The sequence below is a fragment of the Manduca sexta genome, chromosome 2, assembly GCF_014839805.1.
Source record: "Manduca sexta isolate Smith_Timp_Sample1 chromosome 2, JHU_Msex_v1.0, whole genome shotgun sequence".
Classification (NCBI taxonomy): Eukaryota; Metazoa; Arthropoda; class Insecta; order Lepidoptera; family Sphingidae; genus Manduca; species Manduca sexta.
The window spans coordinates 1,085,063-1,110,257 of record NC_051116.1 but is presented as its reverse complement, the minus strand read 5'-3'; the positions used below and the strand labels follow the sequence as shown (position 1 = coordinate 1,110,257).

Below are 25,195 nucleotides of genomic sequence, written 5' to 3'. Positions count from 1 at the left end.
CAATCTCTCAAGATCTGATTTCCGAGACTTAGTCACCGCGACAACAGTTACAATTTTCCAAATAAATCTTACGTTAAAAATATGTTTTGGTTTTATAAACTAATATATATTTACTATAAGATACTATAATAGAACGATGACATCATTATACATGTGCAGCAGTCTCGAAAGGTGAAATTTTCCGAAAGGCAACACGACATACAGATCAATGGCGAAGCGTGCATACAAGCCGATTCCTACCGGCCTACCTTTTAGGTTTATTAACGTTTGTCTTGTTCTAAGTTTGTAAGCGGCGATAGCCTAGTTGGGTGTGGAACGGACTGCCGAGACGAATGTCCGCAGGTTCAAATCCCAAGGGCACACACCTCTGACTTTTCTAAAAAATCATGTGTGTATTCTTTGTGAATTTATCGTTCGCTTTAACGGTGAAGGAAAACATCGTGAGGAAACCTGCACATCTGAGAAGTTCTCTATAGAAATTTCGAAGGTGTGTGTGTGAAGTCTACCATTCCGCACTAGGCCAGCGTTGTGGACTGAGGCCTAATCCCTCTCAGTAGTAGAGGAGCGCCGTGCTCTGCAGTGGGCAAGTATATAATACAGGGCTGATATTATTATTATTATTTGATGTTTGTCTTAGATTTAATTTTCTGTTAAATCGGTTGTGATTAACTAAAGTATTTTTTACACCGGGTTACCTTTTGAAAATTTTTACCCTACGCCACTGATATAGATACTAATATACATGAATGCGGTTTGCAAATAGTTATGATAATTAGATTCTATAGGTATATAAAGGGCAGAAATCGTGTATGGAGCCTTCGTCATGTACATTCTAAAATTGAAACTAAGTATTACTAAAAATTGTTTCGCCCGTAATGCCCTAAAGTCTTTTTGCCCTCCAAATTAGATCAATACCTAGGTTACGTAAGTGAAGTAAGGGCATGTACGAAGTGAAAGGTTGCCGCCGGTCAAAAGCCCAGTGCTAGAATAACTTACCGAATCTTGAACCTGCAGAATGTCAGGGCAAAGTCAAAAGTTTATGTCGGCTGGCGAAGTTTTTGTGCTGTGAAAATGGGAATAGAGCCGAAGGTGCGGTTTTAGAGTATTTATGGAGTAGATTTTTGATTGGACTAAATTTTAAATCTGACATTGATTACCTTATTTTCATGCAACTCACTAGTCTGAATCTAATTAGTGGATCTTTGCCTTGCAAATAAAAAAAAGTATTTTGATAAACTATTGATTTTTATTGGTAAACGAATAGATGCCGAAAGAAGTATGGCGTTTGTAAATACACGATCGAAAAATGTTCAAAATATTTCGCAATGTTGACATCCACAGTTGGTAGCGACGGATGCGTCAGCGAACAGCCGCCATATTGCCAGCGGAACCGGAAATCATTGTTTTTTCCCCGAAATGTTGGCATCGTTTATTTTTGCACTAGCGTTCAGTGCTCTTTGTAAATATTTAAAATCGCGCATACTGGCTGATTGCGAAAAATATTGACGTAATGAAAAAAAAACATAATTATTGAGTCTGAATAAAAAATTATTGAATGAAAATCGACTAATTAAAAGCATCGTGTAGTGTCACGCATTGTTATGGGAACATAATAAATGTTTTCTAACCTACTAATATTTTTTTAAATAAATTTGAATGAACTATAATTAATGACTCTCTCGAAGGTGCATACACCGTAGCTTAACAATGTTGTAAGTAAATTCGTGCTTGTTTAGCCTCTAGTATGTCCGAATCGATACAAACCTTACATAAAACCGAAACAAAGTAACAAATTCGAGATAAAATCGAATGCAACTTTAAAACGAAATGTTAATACAAACAATATCCAAACTATTTTTATTATTTAAACTAAACTATTCGTAATAATAAACATAGGGCTCAAGATTTTTATATATTTACATGTATTATAAATCTTAAGATATAAACATATCTTGAAATATAAACATCATTCTCCCTTCGAGATAACTCTTTTCTAGCAACAACTTATATGAGTCGTTAAAAATATAAAAAATATAAAAATTACATTCTCATGTTGTATCATCTAGACTCCAGTCGTACGTAAAATTCAACAGCATCTTGACTTTCGCTAGCTCCGTGTGGAACTTGCGGATTTAAGAGGCCCGTCTCTAGCATTTTAGAGTTGACAGTTGCTTAGTATTGTGTGGTTAATGTTTTTATTCGGTTGGCAGCACTGCCGTTCATATTTTTTTTTAATGGACTTGGGTGCTTAGTATAACGTTGTGGAAATATAAAGCCCGTAATATAGTATTGATTGCCGTGAGAAGAATTTAATTAATAATTAGAATGTTCTTTGGGATCTTAATTTCAAACAGTCTTAGGACTCAAATCAAGGATTCTCTAACATAAGAACAAACATTTAGTAAGTTCAGAATATGAAATTGGTGGCGCGTGTAAAAATAAATAATTCATTATAGACGATTTGATCAAGACAGATGTAGGCTGTACAAACCATGTTTCGAAGTTTAAGAATGGAAAATAAACCTTTAGTATGTTCAAAATATGAAATCCGTAGCGCGTGCAAAATTAGATAATTAATTATTGATCAAGCGTTTCGTTAATAGCTGTAGACTGTACAAGGCATGTTTTGAAGTTTAAAGATTTAAGTAGTAAACAAAGTTTATTTCAATTGCCTTGATGACTTTTTAAAACATAAATTTTAATTAATAATCAACGAACATTACTAGTCCTGGACGTATTAAAAAGGGCGTCATTGAGACCACCCTACAATGTTCCAATTTCAAATTCAAAATTATTCTATTTAATTAAAAAAATTAAATAGTGAATTCAGTCTATGGTTAACGCTTAATTAAAAAGTCGATTCACAAATACAGCTTGTAAATTAACACTGGCCACTATGAAATGAATGCCATTTAATTACAACTATGTTTTTCGCCGTGTAAATAAATGCTAAAGAAAGGCAGTTGGAGTACGCGCGCTTTTCTGTCTCAATGCGAACCAGCCAAGGAGTCATCAAGTGGCACTGTCTATTTCGAACGTAGTGACGGGCCGTCTTGCGATAATGCATGTTTTGATATTGATAACTTCTTGTTTATGGTATTTGAAATTTCATTTTAGGTTAGTTTGATTGGCGCGAAATAATTTGAATTTCAAAGATGTCACATGGATTTTAGTTTGTTGACCATAGACTAGATCCTTTTTTATTAGTTTGTGTAAATTATATTAGGTATGTATTCAGAATGAAGACGTTCATAGACTAAAAAGTTTTGTGTCTATTTAACTACATTATTGTAGCGCCGTGCCCTCCTAATAGCAAAAAACACTTCGTCTTCATTAATGCGATAAATAATGCCATTACAGTTTAATATAACGCTAAAATTAAAGTACAACTTATATTGCCTAATTAACGAATCAAATCGCTAACCACGGATCAATGTCAAGAATAAACCAAACAGTCATCTGTAATCAGGTCTTAACTTCATTCTGAATGGTCAATTTCCTGTCAAATACGTTTACATTTATTTAAATCGATAACGTTAAAACCTCTATCGATACAATCCCATCCCTAAATGATGATCATCGACTAGTGTGGAACACGGTTCGTCGCCTCACGCTATGAATAGCGGAGCATTCTTTTGTGCCGTCCCCTTCATATTGTATGGGACTAACAAAGACAGGCATACTCGACGTTGCACCGCGTCGGTTAATGATTGCGATATTGAGATGTGTTTTGATTGGTTGAGACGGCTAGTTGATATCCTATATAAATGTGATGATGTTTATATAGAAATTAAGGGTTCGCAGTGCCTAAAGCACTCACCCGCAAGACCGGTGTGTGTATAAGCCGGCCCTGCCAGGCTAATAAAACGTATGTCAATTACAAAAAAAAAATATGTATAAAAATATTATTGTTGAAATTATTCAACAGATCAGGGTACTTATTATCTAGGAAAAGAACATTTATGTCAAGTGAGACTTGTAATGAGGTTTGTTATAAATTCTGAGTCATATTTTTTTTTTTTTTAATTAAGGTAAACAGCATAGGACAATCGTCAAAAAACAATTTCTCACAAATATATATTTAGTTTTTTATCTAATAACAGAAATAAATTGTATCTATATATATAAAAATGAATTGCTGTTCGTTAGTCTCGCTAAAACTCGAGAACGGCTGAACGGATTTATCTTATCTTGGTCTTGAATTATTCGTGGAGGTCTAGGGAAGGTTTAAAAGGTGAGAAAAATTCGAATAATTGCCGGGAAAATCCTCAAAACAGCATTTTTCTATTTCCCATACAAACGTTTTCTAACTAATACGTAGAGTCAATTTGAGCTTTATTGCTATTAGATAAAGTTCACTGTTGTCTAAGCAATGTAGGTGTGTTCCTAACATCAAAGCAGTGTGCGTTGGAGCACAGAATATAATAATGTAATGTCGCGTTCTGAAACTCAACAAAAGTGATATCGCGGACCCGACTAAATTGAACAGTCACAAAATTTAATATATCATTAGTTATTTGGTTGGCTTCACGATATTATTTCTTTTGTTTTACTTTAAAATGCATGTTTTCATTATGGACAATTTTTGAGCTACTTTTGCATATCTATACTTATAATAAATCTGTAGAGAGGTCAATTCTGTACATGAAATATATTTCCAAAATAACTGGGGGTGATTAGGGATCGATACTGATGCCAAAAATGCAATTAGTAAAATTTTTGTCTGTCTGTCTGTATAATCGTTATAGAAACAAAAACTACTCGACGGATTTTAACTTAACTTGGTACAATTATTTTTCATACTCCTGAGCTGGTTATAGTATACTTTTCATCACGCTACAATTAATAGGAGCATAGCAGTGATGGAAAATGTTGGGAAAACGGGAGAAGTTACTCCATTTTTTAAGCTTCCGTCATTTCGTGTGCAACCTTAATGGTTAAAAGTTCCTTCGATTTCACCAGGATCCCATCATCAGACCCTGACCGGACAATCGGACCACCTGCATACCACCATAAATTAAAAAAACATCCCGACAAATTGAGCACCTTCTCCATTTTTGAAACCCGAAATCCACGCGGGCGAAGCTGCGGGCGGAAGCTAGTTTACAATATAAATAACTGAATAAAATAAGATCACAAACACACATGTAGGTATAGGAAGATACGTGTATCAATAGCAGAATTAAGAATAGTTGCTTCGTGAAGCTGATTTTTGCGGTTCATTAAATAAGGGCATTACGGCATGTAATGGAAGTTTAAAAAAGATATAAAAATAAGAAACAATGAAGTTATATCGCAACAAAAAACATAAGAGTCCGAACGTTCGCAGCGCAGATTTGCCGCGTTTTTTCCGCGCGCCCTTTGTTTCCCGCCAGAATGTTAGTGTCGCCAGCTTTTTGTTCCGGATTGATGGGCCATTGTGTTGCCATACGCAAAAATTCCACCGGCTAATAATTGATGAGTTGGCTATGCCCGTTTTGTTTTCGATCTCGATATGTTAGAGAATTAGAACGTTTTTCGAATGTTTGTACGCGTTTGTATGACCGTCTGGTCTTTTATTGAGTTTTTTGTCGAATATTCGACGGGTATTGTTTCTAATTGTTTGCGAACCTTTTGATTTTTCTGATGCTCTTTTTTGCTATTGTTTTAGTTGTGAACATTGTCATTGAAGAGTTTTTTATGGTATTCTGGATGTAGTATTGATAAGGTATACCTACCTGCCTTAGGTAAGTTTGTGATGTATGGATCGTAAACAGTGAACATTTAATCAAATTATCGATATTGGAGTGAAATACATACAATAATTAATTGTATTAAATATATGTCGCAAATTCAGGCAGATTAGAAAGACAGATTGTTAGATGGCATTTTATTTTTCCATTGACAACTTTATATTTCATTTTGAAATTGACATGTTCATCTCCCACTTACAGCTGGTTTCAATAACTGTTTTAATAATCTGATTCCGAGAATGAACCAATCAAACTAAACCATTTGTAACTATGTCAAAAAACTTGCTTCTGATTGGTCCTTTTTTGAGATAGATCTAAAATTCGATTGGGTTTGTTTATTGAAACTGTTCGTTAGTTAAAAAAGATACGACTACCAAAAGAGTACGCATTACGCAATAAAGTATATTTCCTCCACGTATAATTTTGTTATTTATTACCTATAAAAATTAACTGGTGGTAGGTCTCTCATATGTGAGAGTCCGCTTCGGTGGGTACCACAGCAGTGTCTTCTGCCGCCAAGCAACAATGTGTAGTTACTGTTGTGTTCCGGTTTGAAGGACATTGTAGCCAGTGTAATTACTTGACATTATAAGACTTAACATCTCATGTCTCAGGATGGCGAGCGCAGTGGAATACCAAACAATACTTTGTGTCAAGGTGTTGGATGGTGTTTCTACTGATTATGGGCGGTCGTATCGCTTACCATCAGGCGAACGGCAAGCTCGTCTCGTCATTGAAGGCTTAAAAAAAAGAAAAACCGTCACACCAGACCGTTCCATGCCCAACTAGAGCATCGTGGGACATACATACAGGCCTGGTATTATTAATACGCAATAAACTTTTTATTATTCAAACAGCTCATGAGAAACGAGATGAACCCAAACGAGAAACGGTTGGAACATTGGAGTATTATGTTTCCGCATATTATGCGAATTTCTCAAGGGACATCGCATAATAGAGTTTTGATCGTAACCACGGCTGCGTATTGTACACGCGTTTTGTTTGCTAATGTTATCAATATATAAAAGAATCTCTATTATCTTAAAAATAATAAAATAAAATACTTTATTTATCACGTAGGCGAACAAAGTTGCACTTATGATACGTCAAAACAAAGCATAAGAATAATAATTATTATTTCTAAACAACTATTAAAATTACTTGTATAACTATGGACATTTTAAATTAGGGATAAAGTTTATAATAAAAACAAGGTACAAACTGAAGTAACCAGCTCGGGCTGGCTTAGTCACCATCACGCGTGAACGGACGGAACAATTTCGCAAATTTTTTGTTGTGTTAAATATCTCTTTTTTTGGTAGGCAGAAGCGCAAATGAGAACACTTTTTGGTTTTGGACGATAGATAAAATGACCAAGAGGCCGCCATTTTGCCCCGCCCTTGTCTTTTTGCCAACAGATGTCGGAGCTTCGATTCCATATAGGGTATTGTTGGCTTTTGCTATAAAAATGTTTTAATGATGGTTCCAAACTTTACCAACAGTGTTGTTTTACACGCACGACAGTGACCCTACTGCTTCCGATAGTAAGTGGAGTGGGGTCCAATAGAATGTCGACTGACGAGAGATGATTACCCCTCAGCAGTCGATATAATTATGCCGGCCTGTTAGAACTGGATATACACATGATCCCGGAATGCAACACACTTACGAGAGCCATTACGGAGGGTCTTAACACAGTTGCAAGACTTAATGTGAGTGGCAAATTTAAACAATAAAACAATGATCTCAAGCAAATTTGAATCCACAAATTTGCTACAGATGTATTTGCACTTACAGAAAAGGATCAGCAAAAGTGATTCCCGTCTTAAAAGTAATTTCTCGTTCAATATAATCATGATTTTAACCGCGGAAAAAAATCACTCATGTAACATCTAAAACCATACATACGGAATGAAATAAAAACCGCCACAAACGCAAAAATGCGTGACATTTCGCGCGCGACGCATCTGCAACAAAAATTTGCATCCTTTTGATTTGTCATTCCTGCAAATTATGGATGAAAGTAACACACGCGCTGTATAAATGTTACGCGTTTTAAAATGTCATTTACATAGACATTTGTGAAAGTTTTATGAAAGAAATAAAGCAGATAGGTTTGTAAAAATATATTACTTAGGCTGGCTTTTACGTATTTTTTTATTGCTTTGATTTACGAGTCGAGCTTGCCGTTCGCCTGCTGGTAAGCGATATGATTGCCAATAAACAGTAGAAACACCATCTAATACCTTGAATTACAAATTATGTGTTTCGTATTCCACTGCGCTCGTCATCCTGAGACTTGAGATGTTAAGTCTTATTATGTTCAGTAGTTACACTGGCTAGTGTCCTTCAAACCGGAACACAACAGCGACTATACACTGCTGTTTGACGGCAGAAATAGACATTGCGGTGGTACCTACTCAGGCGGACTCCACATACAAAAAACCTACTATCAGTTTCAAGAAATATCTTTAACGCCAAATATACTTAAATCTAAGCGGCGATAGCCTAGTTGGGTGTGGAACGGACTGCCGAGACGAATGTCCGCAGGTGTAAAATCCAAGAGCACAAATGACTTTTCCAAAATTATGTATTCCTTGCGAATTACCGCTTGTTTTAACGATGGAGGAAAACATCGTGATAAACCTGCATACCTGAGAAGTTCTCTATAGGAATTTTGAGGGGTGTTAAGTCTACCAATTCGCACTAGGCTAGCGTGGTGGACTAAGGTCCAATCCCTCTTAGTAGTAGAGGAGGCCCGTGTCTAGTAGTGATTGTATTTAATACAGGTACTCATATTATTATATCTTAGGGCCATATTAATTACCACTCTCATCTCTGAGTGAGATCTCAAGTAAACAATTAATGTAGTTCACAAATTTTCGCATTTAAATATCAATTAGAAAGTAAGACACTGAAGCATTGAACCCCTACCTACAAGGTGGACGGACTGACGATCGAAGGCGCTCGCTGGACACAAGTAGCTTTAACTTGTTGCCTGGAAATATTAAGGCGTATGTTCAGCAGTGGACTTCCAAAGGCTGAAGATAATTTAGTTATTGGTAAACCAACAGCTAACATATCATTTAATAAATAACAAAATTAATTAAAAATATGGCCATTTACGGGATTTCAGGATTACGTAACAGATGCTATGTAGAGGTTTATATTACATTATATACATTATAATGACGAAGATCTTTTACATGGAACCAAATACGAAAAACGAAGTGTTTGTGACTGCCTCGGTGTCATAGTTGTACTGCATGCGCGATCCTGGGTTCGAATCCCGGATCGGGCAAAGTGATATTTGGGTTTTTCTACACAGTATCAGCTCGGAGTCTGGAATTTGTGTCCGATAAGGCAATAGGCTCGCTCCCTATCACATCATGGCGAACACACTTGGCGAAAAGTGGGTGCCTTGCTTGCGCCTCTGCATACCTTTTCGGGGATAAATATGTGATGTGTGAAATGTTTGTATACCTCAAAATATAAAAAAATATAATAATAATATCAGCCCTGTATTATATACTTGCCCACTGCTGAGCACGGGCCTCCTCTACTACTGAGAGGGATTAGGCCTTAGTCCACCACGCTGGCCTAGTGCGGATTGGTAGACTTCACACACGTTCGATATTCCTATAGAAAACTTCTCAGATGTGCAGGTTTCCTCATAATGTTTTCCTTCACCGTTAAAGCGAACGATAAATTCACAAAGAATACACACATGATTTTTTTTTAGAAAAGTCAGAGGTGTGTGCCCTTGGGATTTGAACCTGCGGACATACGTCTCGGCAGTCCGTTCCACACCCAACTAGGCTATCGCCGTTTATTGTATACCTCAAGGTATCCCTCAAAACAAAGGCTGATGCTAATGTAGAAAATGAAACATCCAAACTATAGTCAACAGAAATGTCCCCAAACAGCCAATAGCAAGTAAAACTAAGTTGGCAGTTATTCCTTATGTTATTACCGAAACTTAGAATGGTAGGACGCTTGCGCGACGTATTTGGGTCGGCACGTGATGTGAATAAAGGTGCTTCCCTTATGGTTTTTGCAAAAAATCGAAACAATACCGTCGGTTTGTGATCTTATGGTGCCTTCCGTAGCAAAGAGAAAGGAAGTAAATTTTATTATACGCGTAACTACACTGAAAATATATAAAAGAGATAATACTAAAGAATGTAATGCAATATTAGTACAAATTACGTTTTTTGCGAATAATTAGTAACGATAGAGCCACATTTAAGTTATTATTGGATTCTATGAAATTAAATAGTATTTAAACCCATATAATTTGAAACATTATTTAGTTTTTGTGAATTTTACTCCACCACTAGTTCAGAAAGCAGTTTCTACTCAAGAACGGGCAAGAAACTAATGTATCTCTTTTCAAAATTATTTAAAACAGAAGCTCCTTTAATTGGTTTTGTTTCATTGATAACATGTTTTAGATTTAATAAGTTTTGAAATAATTTGCTTATAAAAACATTTCCAATTTTGAACTAACGAAAAATAAGAGTAAGACTAGAGTTTCTGAAGCGGTCGCGCGATTTTTTTATACGTATTGATCTGTAGTTTAAGCTGAAAAGTTTTACAAAGCGTAAACTTTTGCAAACTTATAAGCCTTCAGAAATTAATTGGTCTATGCTAAAAATCCCATTCAACAGCAACTCAAGGAATCAATCTTAACTCCGTCCGATAAGGTCTATATTTAACCGTATTAAAGTGAAGTTGTAAGTGAAGATTGTTTTTTTTCTTAAGTATTTCTAAGACCACGCCCAATTGAAAGTCATCCAATTAAAGTTTAAAACCAAATAAAATTCTTCCATAACTTTTTCTTACATTTTTTTAATCTGTGGAAATAAGAAAAGTATGTACAAATTACTAAAAAAACCAAATTCGAAATTCAAAAACACAAATTTAAAACGCGCCATTATGCCAGTACTCCGTTTAATTTTTGCTGCCTTCAAATAGGCCACAAAAAGGCGGCATTATTTACGTTTATTCTACCATTAGTGCCAGAGTCGGTGTAATGCTCGATTCTAATGAAAAGTGCTCGAGAGTAAACTAGAGCGTTTACCACCGTTTACAGCGCTTTCGCGATTATTAGGCTGCGAAGGAGCGTGGGGAACTTGCTGCGAATTGGACGCTGTGGAGTGTTGACATTTTTTTTTTGTATTCCACGATTTAAAAATTATATATGTTTGAGGTTCGAGTAAAAGTCGTTTCCCCATATAAAAGTTTAAGTAATTTATCAGAGCAAAGTATTGCGTTTTCCAGGTTTTAGACTGGTCCAAATTTCATTCAAATTCATTTAAAAATTTCTCCGTTTTCTGCAAGCGAACATCTTTAACAATCTTATTTGTAACATTAAGTTTTGTAATACGATTATTAATTCCATTACAGAACAAAATAAATCTTCCTACCGGATGCTGTTGATATTTATTTCTAGACTCCTGTTACAAATTTTCTTTTCCTCTAAGTGGCGTTGTAATGTCATGACAATACATTTAAACGGGTAATAAATTTGCTATAATTCAATTAGAGTTCGTTGGTCTGTCTGTACGTTGTAAATTATGTTGCACTAAGTGCTTCGGCCATTGTTGTTTTACGACTTTTGTGAGAGGGGAGAATGTGTCACAATAAAATCGTGTAATCGCCATTTTTAAAATGGCCGCCTTTCTTTGAGTCTTATTAGTTCTAATCATTGTCAAGGAAATTGATTTATAAGGATTAACGATTAATAGTAAGTAATTTGACTGTTTGCATTTTTTGTTTTATTTTCATAGTAAATTTTTTTTACTGGAACTAAATAAAAATAATTGCCAAGCCGCACTAGGCCAGCATGGAGGACTAAGACCTTAAACCTCAGAAATAGCGGACGCTCATGCCCAGTAATAAACAGTATATAGGATATGATACAAAAAGTCCGAAATAGAACACAAATAATATTTATCCCAAAATAATGGATAGAGTGATATAGAAATAAATAAACCCAATAACATCTAGTACATATCCGTAAATAATATGTGAATGTAGTAGTTGTCTAGTTGGGCGTGGAACGGACTGCTGAGACGAATGTCCGCAGGTTCAAATCGTAAGGGCACACACCTCTGACTTCTAAAAAATTATGTGTGTATTCTTCGTCAATTATCGCTTGCTTTAACGTTGAAGGAAAAACATCGTGAGGTAACCTGCATACCTGAGAAATTCTTTATAGGAATTTTCGAGGGTGCGTGAAGTCTACCAATCCGCACTAGGCCAGCGTGGTGGACTGAGGCCTAATCCCTCTCAGTAGTGGAGGAGGCTCGTGCCCAACAGTAAGACAGTATATAATACAGGGCTGATATTATAATAACATCTAGTACATATACGTAAATAATATGTGAATGTAGTAAGGTCCAAACGTGCCAAAGAACGTCCGCGGGTCACGAATCTGCCCGCAAATTATATTAACTTTGTTTCTGTGTTATTCTTTGTGTCGACGAATTTATTTGGAAGATGCTTATAAGTATATTTATGTGGACTCCTGATATACTTCTATATTTATACTGTTATATAAAGCTGAAGAGTTTGTTTGAACGCGCTAATCTCAGGAACTACTGGTTCGAATTGAAAAGTTATATTTGTGTTGGATAGCCCATTTATCAAGGAAGGTTACAGGCTATATAACATTACGCTATGACCAATAGAAGCGGAACATCAATGAACAATGTTTGCAAAAACGGAAATTTATTCTTTTCGAGAGCCTACGTTGTGTTTTTTTATAATTAAATAAATAAATTATCGCGCATGCAAAACCGCAAGCAAAAGCTAGTATATTATAAAGCAAAGTTTCTCTGCCGCCGCATTTGTCTGAACGCAATAAGCTCTATAATTATCGAATGGATGTCTACGAAATTTGGTATGTATATATTTTGAGACCCTGAGAAGAACATCGGCTACTTTTTATCCCGAGAAAATATATAGCGGGACTTTTATCCCGGCAAAACTCTTTCAGCGGACGAAGCCGCAAGCAAAAGTAAGATATAGAATAAATGTCCCTCACTGCTGCGTCTATCTGTTTGATTGCTATAAACTCAAAAACTATCATGATGATTTTCATACGTTATTTACCAATGGACGGAGTGATTCAAGAGGAAGGTTAATAATAATTCATTAATTTTTTTGTGTAAATTGGTTGATGGCCATATATCATTTGCTACCCGTGCGAAGCTGGGGCACGTTGCTAGTGTGCAATAAAAAAATTATATAGGACCTTTGTTCTACACATGAGAACTAAAGAGATTTTGTTTTTTGTCATCGACTTTTCAAAAATATATTTTAGTTTTTCTAATACATAGATTTAAATATATTTTTTTTAGTTAGAGATGAAGTCGCGGGCATCAACTAGTACTCATTATTATGACCTCTAATTTGAGAGCAAATTTTATAGTATCATCATTTCACATCATGAGACGGAACGCTTTTGGCGAAAAGTGGGTGCTCTGGTTGCACCTCTGGATATCCCTTCGGATATAAATGCGTGATATGTGCGTGTGTGTGTGGGTTTGTCATTTCAAGGTATCGTGATAGCTTACGCAGGATTTCCTTGATGAGCACTTTAAAAATTCATCCTTTATAGAGGTCAAATCTCCACAACCACGCTAGTCGTCAGAAACCTCCCACAATACCAAGACGCCATTGTCAAATTAAACAGACTTGGATCCGATGCCCGATGAATACACAAACAGACGGACGGCGCTACGTATACAAAATGAATTAGCCGTGACAACCGAGACGTTATTATGTACGTGCTCGGAATCGAACTGGTTACCCTTATAAACAGTAGTCCGTTTCGGCTGAATGGGTTGAGATGCAGTTTTTGCTTCATTATTCTATTCTACTACTGGTAGAACGTATAGGAGAGGCCTTCTGGATTACATCGCAATGTCTATTTCTTTCACCGAGCAGTAGTTTACAGGAGTCTTTGTGGTCCGATTTGCAGAACATTGTAACCAGCATGATTACCAGGAATTATAGGAATTAACATCGTATGTCTGAGAATGACGAGCATGGTGGAATACCAAACAGTGCATTGTAGTTCAAAGTTCAAGATGGTGTTACAGCAAACTTGATAAATGATTGTGTTTATTACCTAACGAGTGACTCGTTTAGATAACAAAATAATTACACCTTAACGGCGCAGTAGGCACAACTGGCAAATTTCAGATGCGATCCCTAAATAAAGTAAAATGGTGATTTTTTCTGTACATAATCAGACAGGTAGAAATGTGCTTGCAATAATCATCAGCCCAGTATTATATACTGTCCCACTGCTGAGCACGAGCCTCCTCTACAACTGTGAGGAATCCATAGTCCACCACGCTGGCCTAGTGCGGATTAGTACACTTCACACACCCTCAAAATTCCTATAGCGAACTTCTCAGGTGTGCAGGTTCTCTCACGATGTTTTCCTTCACCATTAAAGCAAGTGATAATTCACAAAGAATACACACATAATTTTTAGAAAAGTCAGAGGTGTGTGCCCTTGGGATTTAAACCTGCGGACATTCTTCTCGGCAGTCCGTTCCATAGCCAACTAGGCTATCACGGCACTAATGTGTGAAATGTGCTTGCTGCCTATTAAATATGATAACGTAGCTGGTGAAATGGCATTTGGCCTAAGAAAAGTACGCATTAGGAAGGTAACCAGGAAAGGTTTTCACGTCGAGGTTGAGCAACTAGTATTAAATATTTTATAGACCCATCAAAATATTTTCATTTCAACGCACGCAATACAAATAATTTTCCGTACAAACTCTATCGCCATTAACTTTTTTACGGCTTGAGTTAATGAGAGCCGCCACGTCAGGTCATAAAATGTGATATTTAAGGGTCCAAATTCCATCAAGCCGCGTCAGTTTACGACTTTAGGGGGGTTTGTTTATGAGGGGGTCCAATTTAATTATTTTACAAAGTGCAACCGGTTAAATTGCTGGAGTATTTGACTAATTTTGATTAAATTGCCATCTTGATGGACGAAGTTATTTGTTTTAGGCAAAGCTTCTTGAACTTTACATATTTCATCGGATTTTCTTGCATTGTAACTAGTTTCTTGCTCTATCTATACATATTATAAAACAAAGTCCCCTTTTCTGCTTGTATGTTATCGATTTTCTCAAAATCTACTGAACGGATTTTTATGAAATTTGTATGGAGATAGTTTAAGACCCTGGAAAGGTTAAAGGCTATTTTCTGTCCCGGGAAAATATATAGCGGGACTTTTACCCCAGAAAACTCCTTCGTGCGGGCTAGGCCGCGAGCAAAACCTAGTTTTAAATATGATGTTAAATATTTGTATATCATGCTAGGACATCGATTTCAAAGGATTCAAGGGGGTAAAAAAATAGTTTAAGATATGCAAAATCTGTTTCTTCGTTCTAACAAACGTAAAACATACAATTTAAATGCAAAAACAAAACGAGAACCCGCCAACATTCCTTCCCAACGTTATTGCCAACATAATAACGTTAGAAACTCAGCACATACGATCAAAATATCGCCCCTACTACGACCCAATAAGAATAGTTGGTACATCCAAATGAAATGGAGATCTCTAATCTCATAGAATCCAGGCACTCGCAAAGTAACCGTTTTCAAAGCGGCCCATGACGGGGGCGCGGGTCGTAAAATTTTACGATCGGTTGTCATGGCAACGCCGCCATTATGCTCGGTACGCGAAACTGCCGCCAGGGGCGCTAAAGTTTGTTCTTTTTTTAAACGGTTTTCCCAAATGCCATGTCCAGCCAGTACGTGTTTTTTTATTAGCCCATAAAGCCTTAACCATGTATGGCGGCTGAAGTTTGACTGTATTGTGAACGATAAAAATATAATAATAGATAAGTAGAAATTGTTGTATTTTAGTTCAGTACGGTAAAATTTTGCCGTACACAAAATTGCATGATAAATCGCAATTTTTTTTTTCAGAAACAAGAAATCGAACTGTAGTGTTCGAAGTTTAAAATTATCTTATTCCAAGTCCAAAAGTAATTTAAAAAAAAAACTTCCAAAATTCATTTACTAGTTACAATTAGAGACGCAAATATTTCAAATTTAGAAGCGTACAATCTGATTAAAAAAAATACTTAAAAATTTACCTACGTTTTCCGGTACAGCGATATCATAGAGTAAATGTAACACGTACAAGCCATAGATAACGTGTTACATGTTTATAGTTTTTTTACATGACGCCGGCGCGGCATCATAAAACATCTGTTGATACCAATCTAATCAATGTTTAAATTTGCGTTTGCACGCGTGAATAATAAAAGTAGTTGTAAAAAGGCGCGGCTAATGGGGTCTATGGCGCTTTGATCCTTATTTTCTTTTTTTATTATTAATATATACTTGAAATGCCATTTTTTCCGAATTTTAGCGCTGTTTTTTTTATAATATTTCCCCCCCCCCGTGACTATGAAGGATGGAGTCTTCGAAACGTCTGGAGAAAATTTTATATAAAAAACCGCGACAAATATCAGAAAAATAGTTTTACGTCAATGTCTAATATTCGCGTAAACATAGATAGTCCATTGAAAAGTTACATTTGGGGTTGCGTTTTTTAGAGGACGCAATTTTATTTTTTTAAAGTGTAGGGGGGGTCAGTCTAAAGCTAAAACCAAGTTTGTGGGGTCGCCACCCTTGTCCCACGGCCGCCATCTTGAAAATAGGGGTTGAAATGGTTTTTACCTTGGTTTTAGCTTTAGACTGACCCCCCCTACACTTAAAAAAAATTAAATTGCGTCCTCTAAAAAACGCAAGGTAAGGCCTAAAAAATGTAACATTTCAATGGACTAAGAAATCATTATAATAGTTGATGTTTTGAATGAGACTAAATGTAGGCATTGATTGATCGCCGAAATAAATATATAAGCAGCGAACACCTCTTCAAAATGGTTCCGATATCAAGGGTGACATTATCTGAAAGAGAACACGACACGACTTATAGGTACTAATAATATACATAAATACGGTCTTCAAATCGTAATAATAATTAGATTTAACATAAATTACGAAAGGGAAGCCGACAGGAATCGAATTATATGTAGCATTAGCCATTGAAAGAAAATAATAATAAAGTAATTATTCACGTAGGTGGATATAGTTGCACTTATGATAGGTCAAGATACATAATAATAATTATTTATTTATTTAAGGACCTCCAACGAAGGATATACGGCATATAATAAAAACAATGTCGTAGCATTTTTCCAACTAACAATGTGACGTGCCTCTTAAATTATAGGAGACAACAGCATGCAAATTTGTATATTGGTACAGCGGCAAAAATAATAATATTTGTTATTAATATTATTTAGATATGTAAGTAGAACTTAGGTCTTGTAGCATAAATACAGGAATAGTGGTTTCTCTATACAGTAATTAGTCTTAACTCCAAGTCTTGCATAAGGGAATTTCAATTCCACAAATCACCGCGCAATAGAGGCTGTCATCTAAAAACCTAAAATAACCCGTCTCAACCAAACCCAGATGGATTCAAACGACCAAAGCTTCCGACATGGTCGTCAGTCGTCGCTCCAATAACGCTGAGGTGATAATTGATCAGCCCGTGAACCCGTTGTGGGTTCAATGCCGACTGACGCGGCACAGAGCGCCTTTATATTTATGTTGGGTGCAGTGGGTGTGATTTGGACGGGTTGTGGATATTCTGGATATTTTTAATATGGTATTTGACTGTTTGATTTTGTGCATTTTTAAATATGTTACAGCAATTAGTACAATAAGAAATCCTTCTGTGAAAACAGCATTAAAATTCGATAAGAAATGAGAGCAATTCAAATTTCAAATTTTGCTACGAGCAAGAGTGGGCGTGGAGTGTAGTAATGCTCGCTGACGTCACATGAAAGTATTTCGTTCTTTTTCTGTTTTTTGACACTTACCCCTACTCCCTAATTTCCATGGCTTGTAACTTGTAGATTTTGCACCAGATTTCAATGATTTCTTCTGTTTTAGAATTTATATGACGTACATATTTTATAAAAGTTATAAATAAAAATAAGTCAAATACCCTATTATATTAATGAATGACAAAATGAGCCAGATGTAGAAGGTACTCTTTAGTTAAAAGTAGCACCAATCGAACTTTGAATACAAAACTCTATGTGGCGTAGCTCTGGTTTTTATGTGAGTTGGAGAGGAAATAGTTGAGATAAAATTGGTTTTTGGATCTTTTATAATCCTTGCAGAATAATAGAAGAGCCTGTAAAACTCAGTTAATAATTCCACTTATAGAAAATTATATTATTTTCAGTAATATAGGATACTCTTTTTGACCCTAAAAACTCTTATTTAGCAGAACCATGTCTAGTCTGATTTTACAGTTGTGATTATATATCAAAATACCTGTATTAAAAGATAATTAACGAACAAGCATTATTTGATTATGGTATGAAATTCGGCCAAAAATTTCAATACTAACAACCCATGTACACATTATCCAGGGAATAAGAATACGAAATTGCTAATCTATGTAACACTTCCACTTTTTTAAAACCTACATATCCAAAATCAAAAAAAGAAAGTCCTTACAACGCACATTGCTACCCTAACGGTCAGTAAAAGCATACTCGTTTGATGTAGGCCGCTCGCACTCGCATTGTTTACGTTACAGACTCACTGCGTTCAACATCGAGACGCGTTCCGTTTGGTACGATACCATAGACAAAGGGATTATGATTTTCGTTAGGTTGGTAGTGCTTTCTTAAGTAATTACTGCGAATGGATTATTGAAGATTATGATAAGCTTTTGTCTGTGGTTCTTTTTTTAAAATTATATAACGATTTTTATGTATTTTGGCAACGTTCTACGTTAGCAATATTTATGCAGCGATTAAATTATGATTTATCGATGATCTTTTGAAGTGTTTAGTGCAGTATAATCTGATCGACTTTAGCCCTTTATTACACTGATCTCTGATTACATAAAAATGTTTAAGTACATTGAAAATAACCAGATTTATATTTGGCCACATTTTTACCGTAAAAATGTTAAGTAAAACATTAATCTTGTTCACGTGAAGCCATTAAAATTTACTAATCCGAAGTCTATTTTGTATTCCATTTCCGACATTTAAAAAAAGAAAACAAATTCGAATTTCGAACAGCCATGATTAATCGACTACCCGTCGCAGCACTATTTTGTATACACATTAAATATTAAATTTTAATTTGGAATGACTGAATGACTCGATGATGGAATGAATCAGTTGATAGTGCTTCGTGAAATATTTCATTTCGTCCAGTGAGATATATTCCAACGACGTACATAAACATTTTTAATGGCTACGAAATACGGAGATTTATTATACGCAATAAATAAAGTTACCCGATACTTTCCCAGTAGTGTCTTAGTATAGATTACAAGGTTGGTATAACTAAATACTGAACATTTTATAATCATAACTGCCTTGTATTATATATTGCAGTGGCGAAAGGTGAAATTTCGAAACCCGACACAACATAAAGGTACTATGCATAATTGCGGTCTGTAAATGGTTCTAATGATAATAAGATTCTACATAAAGGGAAGCCGTAGGAATCGGGTTATAAGGACTCTGTCACTGATATACTGTCTCATTGCTGGGCCCGGGCTTCCTCTTCTATTAAGAGGGCATAGACTAAGTGAAGTCACATACCTTCAAAATTCTTATGAAGAATTAGATTGCTTGCGGCTTCGCCCACGTAAAAAGCTTTTTCCCCCTACAAAAGTCCCTAAACACTGTAGTAATTCATAGCGGTACCTGTTTAAAAATCAGATATAATCAGAATCAGTATTTTACTGGTGGTAGGTCTCATATGTGAGAGTCCGGTTGGGTAGGTACCATCGTAATATCTATTTGTGCCGCCCAGCAGTAATATGTAGTCACTGTTGTGTTCCGGTTTGAAGGACATTGTAGCCAGTGTAACTACTGAACATAATAAGATCTAACATCTCATGTCTCAGGATGGCGAGCGCAGTAGAATACCAAACAATACTTTGTAATTCAAGGTGTTGGATGGTGTTTCTGCTGTTTATGGGCGGTCGTATCGCTTACCATCAGGCGAAGGGCAAGCCCGTCTCGTCATTCAAAGCAATAAAAAAAACCTGTCTAGAAATCAGATATAATCAGAATCTGTCAACTTTCCTTCAGGCTCCTGCAGTCGCTAAGGCAGGGGATTCCAATATCCCATTCGTAGGTTCCCACGGTGTTGACAGCGGGATCTGATATATAAAAACATAATCTAGAACATAGGCCACTGAAATGCCAAATTTCATCCAAATCCGTTCGCTTATATTGCGTTTATTTCTAACAAACACCGTAAACATTGTCATAAACTTTCGCATTTATAAGACTCTCAGATATGTAGGTTTCCTCGCGATGTTTCCTTTCACCGTTAAAATGAAGGATAATTAATTAACAATACAAATGGAGCTTCGAAGTCCGAGGTTACTTTGGGCTTTAAGCCTGCGGACGTTCGTCTCAGCTCTCCACTCAATTCCTAACTAATAGTTCATGAATACCTTATACAATATTATAGACGCAACAGAAAACCAGGAATTACAAGTTTGTGCATCGTTCGGTCTATCATAAAATGCAATAAGTATTGTGAATAGGGCGATTGTCCTCGGATAACGGATAATCTAGGTATAATAGAAGGATAGATTTGTCCCCTATATTCTTACCTTATAGTCTAAATTTTTAGATGCAAGTTTGCTTGATACTAATACACGCCAGTAACAAAACGACCAGCTAGAAATTAGATTTAATTATTAAACGAGAATTTAAGAATTACAAAGCATCGTAAGGTACGTTATGCTCGCCATTCGGAGATCTTAAGTATCATAATGCCAAACTCACTGACTAACAAGTCAAGTGAAAAAGATGCTTATAATGTGCTGCTCGGAGTTACTGATGAAGGATGAAAATCTATATACATAAAAGTGAATCTATATTACCCTTAGTTTCGCCATAACTTGAGAGCGGCTTCACTGATTTGATTCATATTTTTTGTAAGATATTTATACTTTATAAAGGGTTCTTGGGGAAAGAATGATTAGGAAAATTGGCAAAATTTTAAAAACCTTAACAACTATTTTAACTATGCGCGTTTGGCAGTTCGTGTGTTTGTTGAATGTGAATTTAGCAGATAGCTGTGATTATTCTTCTTTCTAGCGTATGTCACTACTAAACTGTTGGTCCGATTTTGATGCAATTCTTTATATATTTCCGGGTAGGTCCCTGGATAGTTTAGATTCCCAATTGAAACCAGTAGGTGGCGCTGTACTTGGCTTCTAGGATTTTATCTCGTTTTTAGGAGAACGTCTGTCGGAGCCACTAGTTCTCAAAATTAACTACGATTTTATCACATCTTTGGAAAGATAAGCTAATAGGCCTTATAGTTATATAGTTAGGCCTTATAGTGATATAGTTCGCATGACAGTCATAGCCGTGCAAATAGATATCGCGGTTACTAAAGGATCACATTCAAGTGACCTACCACTCAGAAATATTCTAATGCCGAATAATCACATTGGTATTTCAAAACAGAATATAACGTTATATCCTTTATATGCACCTATAATATGTATTATTTTCCTTTACAGATATCGGTCATCATTCCGGGCATAGGATCCGGGCTCACAAACCTAACAGGAGACATCGGGCTGCTAATGGTAAGGGAAATGTAAAATTTCACTGAAACATTTATTTCAATTAATTCATTCATTCACCTACCTTATACCATTGCAAGTTCTTTGAAGGAGAACTAATAGTTTCAATCATTAACTCTTCTCCCTACCCTTCCCGTCCCAATGTGGAGTCGGAATACTTTCATCATAAAGAAAAGATATAAAAGCTTGCATAAAGTAAATTTTTGAGGATCCAACTTTAGTCAAATAATTTTAAAAAGTCATCTAAATCTTAACTGGTGATGGTCTCATGTGAGAGTCCGCCTGGGTAGGTACCACCGCAATGTCTGTTTCTGCCAAGCAGTAGTGTGTAGTCACTGTTGTGTTTGAAGGACATTGTAGCCAGTGTAACTACTGGACATAATTAGACTTAAAATGACTTCTCGGGATGGCGAGCGTAGTGGAATACCAAACATAATGCGACTTAACATCTCATGTCTCAGGATGGCGGGCGCAGTAGAATATCAAACAATACTTTGTAATTTAAGGTTTTGGATAGTGTTTCTACTGTTTATGGGCGGTCGTATCGCTTACTAGCAGATGGCAAGCGATACGACCGCCCATCAATAAAAAAAAAACCTACTCACAAAATTTCGAAGTATTCGGATTACTCAGAACAATATATTAAAAATGCATACGCGTATTCAGAAGTTTTTCCTTTTTTAACAAGGTTAAAAATCCAACTTAATCATTCACAAGTATTAAAAGGAAAACTAGAACCGATTCCGTGGTTTGTTAATCTCAAAGTTTCAAATGAAAAGCCAATATACAAATGAAGCCCGAAATGAAAAGACTAATTAATCACTCTACGTCCGAAACAAGCCCGTCTCGAATTTTCGAGTAACGGCTTTGCTCTTAACTAATTAGACATTACTAGACCAAATAAAGTTGGCTTACGCCTTCGATCGTGAAGTTCGGTTACTAACAAAAATGTCTGAATGTTGCTTCATCCTGTTTAGGCTTCTTTCGTACCAATTTTATTAAAACCGATGTAATAATATACCGATATCTGTTACAAAATTATAAACATTGTCGTATATTCTATAGACACGAACGTCTCTATAAACTATTTGTTCAAAATCTGAACTAAAATGGCAACCAAAACGTCATATAATTTATTTATTCACAACAAATAATTTTACTTATTTGGTTAATATTTTTTATTCACATCGAAGTTTACACTTAGACTCGGGTTCTTATATTATGAGCGTCTGCCCGTACATAAGCACACGCTGTCAATGTTGACCATACTAAAGTCAGATGTACGGATTGCAGTACAGTTGAGTCAAACACAATGAGTACGCAACGCCAGATCTAGTAAGTAGTACATATATATCGATGACTATAAACGTTTTTTTAAACAGATGGCACTCTTCACTTCGAGCCAGTGCCCTACAACAAGAAGCTGCTAGAATTAAACACTTCGGGCAAGATTCATTGTAAGGTCGCGGGCGGCGTCTCACCAACTGTTACCTGGTATTTGGTATGTATTTCGCGTGTAGTAATAAATATGATAAAGCGGCGATAGCCTAGTGTGTGGAACAGACTGTCGAGACGAATGTCCGCAGGTTCAAATCCAAAAGGCACACACCTTTGACTTCTAAAATTATGTGTGTATTTTTTTCTGAATTATCTCTTGCATTAACGGTAAAGAAAACTGCATATCTGAATAAGTTTTCTATAGTCTACCAATCCGCACTAGGCCAGCGTGGTGAACTAAGGCTTAATCGCTCTCAGAAGAGGCCCGTGCCCAACAGTGGGACAGTATATAATACAAGGCTGATATTAAATTATAATAATAAATATGATATTAACTTGTCTTTCTGTTTACCAGTGGCGTAGGGTCCTTATGACCAGATTTCTATCGGCTTCACTTTTGTTATTTATATAAGCAAACTAATAAAAATTATATAACAAATAAATAATTAATAGGTATTTATATTATGTGAGCTAAAATAAAATTATAATTAAGATTTGTCCTTTTCGGAAAATTTCAGTTCAGTTGTAGTATGCTAGTGAAGTTAGGTTAGATTAATAAAATATTTTTTATTATTGGTAGTTTCAATAAACGATTCCAATCTCAATCTATAGTACAATCCGGAGAATAACTCAAGCCAAATAAGTAATTTGTAAGCATGTCAAAAAAAAATTGTTCTGATTGGCGAATTTTGGCGATGGATCGGAAATAGCGATCGGGATTATTATTAAAGACGGCCGTGAAACAAATTATTCACTGCTAATACAAAAAAAGGCGCTTATTCACCAAAAGTCTTCTTAGCAATTTTTTTTAGTCCGGTGCTATTTAATTATAAAAATAAATGATATTTCATTCTATTAATTTTAAAACCAAGTCTGTAACTTTAATTATCGCATCCAGGTTACCGATTATCCCTAAGATCAATAAGTTATTTCAGGTAAATTTTATGCACATTCTTTTAAACTGAATTACGTTTGTTAGCCTGACAAAGGTCGGCTTATAGAAACACACCGGACTTTTGGGTGAGTGCTGTAGGCGCTCGCAACCCTTGAATTTAACGACCATGCTGCAACCCGCTAATGACTAACGGGTACGAACCTCGGCTCAGGACGGTCACTGGGAGAGGATGACATGAACGATTAGGGAATAGGTACTTTGTAAACTTCTTTAGATGTGCGGGTGCATTCCACAATCTTTCCGGCTGAATGATTGTAACGCCTCAGTTCTGATGCGTGCCCTGCCCGCTCTATCTGCACCTATTTATTAAGAACTAGCTTTTGTGAAGGACTTTTCCGGGATAAAAGTCCCACTATATATTTTCCCGGAATAGTAGCCTATAACCTTCCAACTGTCTTAAACTATATATCTCCATACCAAATTTCGTTTTGTTATACAAAGTTTTATGTCACGTCCCACGGGAACGGCATAAAAGTATCCTATGTCCATCTCCTGGTTCTAAGCTACCTCTCCACCAATTTTCAGTCAAATCGGTTCAGCCGTTCTTGAGTCATATATTGTGTAACTTACTTTTGTATATATATAGATAAAATATTTCCCATAGACAATAAATTTAATATCATATTTTTGTATATTTTTTAGAAAATAAGTTGCAATACAAAACTAACAACATATAATGAAACGACATAGACCAGTGGTTCTCAAACTTTTTAAATGACGGAACCCTTTTGGGAAGCAAAATACTTGATGGAACCCTACAATAAAACAATTGTTTTTATAAGTGTATTTTTATTAATCAGCATAATAAAAGTACAATGTCACAGTTACTAATTATTATTGAGAGAGGTGTTTTGATTTTTTTTTTCTAAATTCTTGCGGAACCCCGACAGAGGTATCACGGAACCCTAGGGTTCCGCGGAACACACTTAGAGTATAGCTGACATAGACTATCGCGTCGTGTTTTTGCAACAATTTAAGGGCGGTAGGGTTGTTACTGTTTATGGGCGGTCGTATTGCTTACCAATAGGGAACGGCATGCTCGTCTCGTCATTCAAACGCATTAAAAACAACCTTACTAGAATACAATATCTACTATTTTCATCTCCTCCCTTTCAGAACTCAGAGGACCCTCTCCCTGAAGGAGTGACTTCATCCAACGGCACCCTCATGGTGACCGAAGCGTCGCGACGGCACGCAGGACTCTACACTTGCAAGGCGATCGACGGCGAACATACTATCACTGCTAACATCACTTTGGACATCGTCGGTAAGTGAAGAGTGTTACAGAAAAGCCAATTA

At 36.0% G+C, this 25,195-nt stretch overlaps 1 protein-coding gene across 1 annotated transcript in view; it reads left to right on the top strand.

The window, feature by feature from the left end:
* Nucleotides 1-25,195, top strand: part of LOC115454130 (tyrosine-protein kinase-like otk) — a 62,221-nt gene that overhangs the window by 18,777 nt on the left and 18,249 nt on the right. The window contains exons 3-5 of the mRNA XM_037437138.1: nt 21,379-21,447; nt 22,827-22,945; nt 25,013-25,163. Of these exons, the coding sequence (XP_037293035.1) occupies nt 21,379-21,447; nt 22,827-22,945; nt 25,013-25,163 (339 nt within the window). The remainder of the gene's footprint in view (nt 1-21,378; nt 21,448-22,826; nt 22,946-25,012; nt 25,164-25,195) is intronic.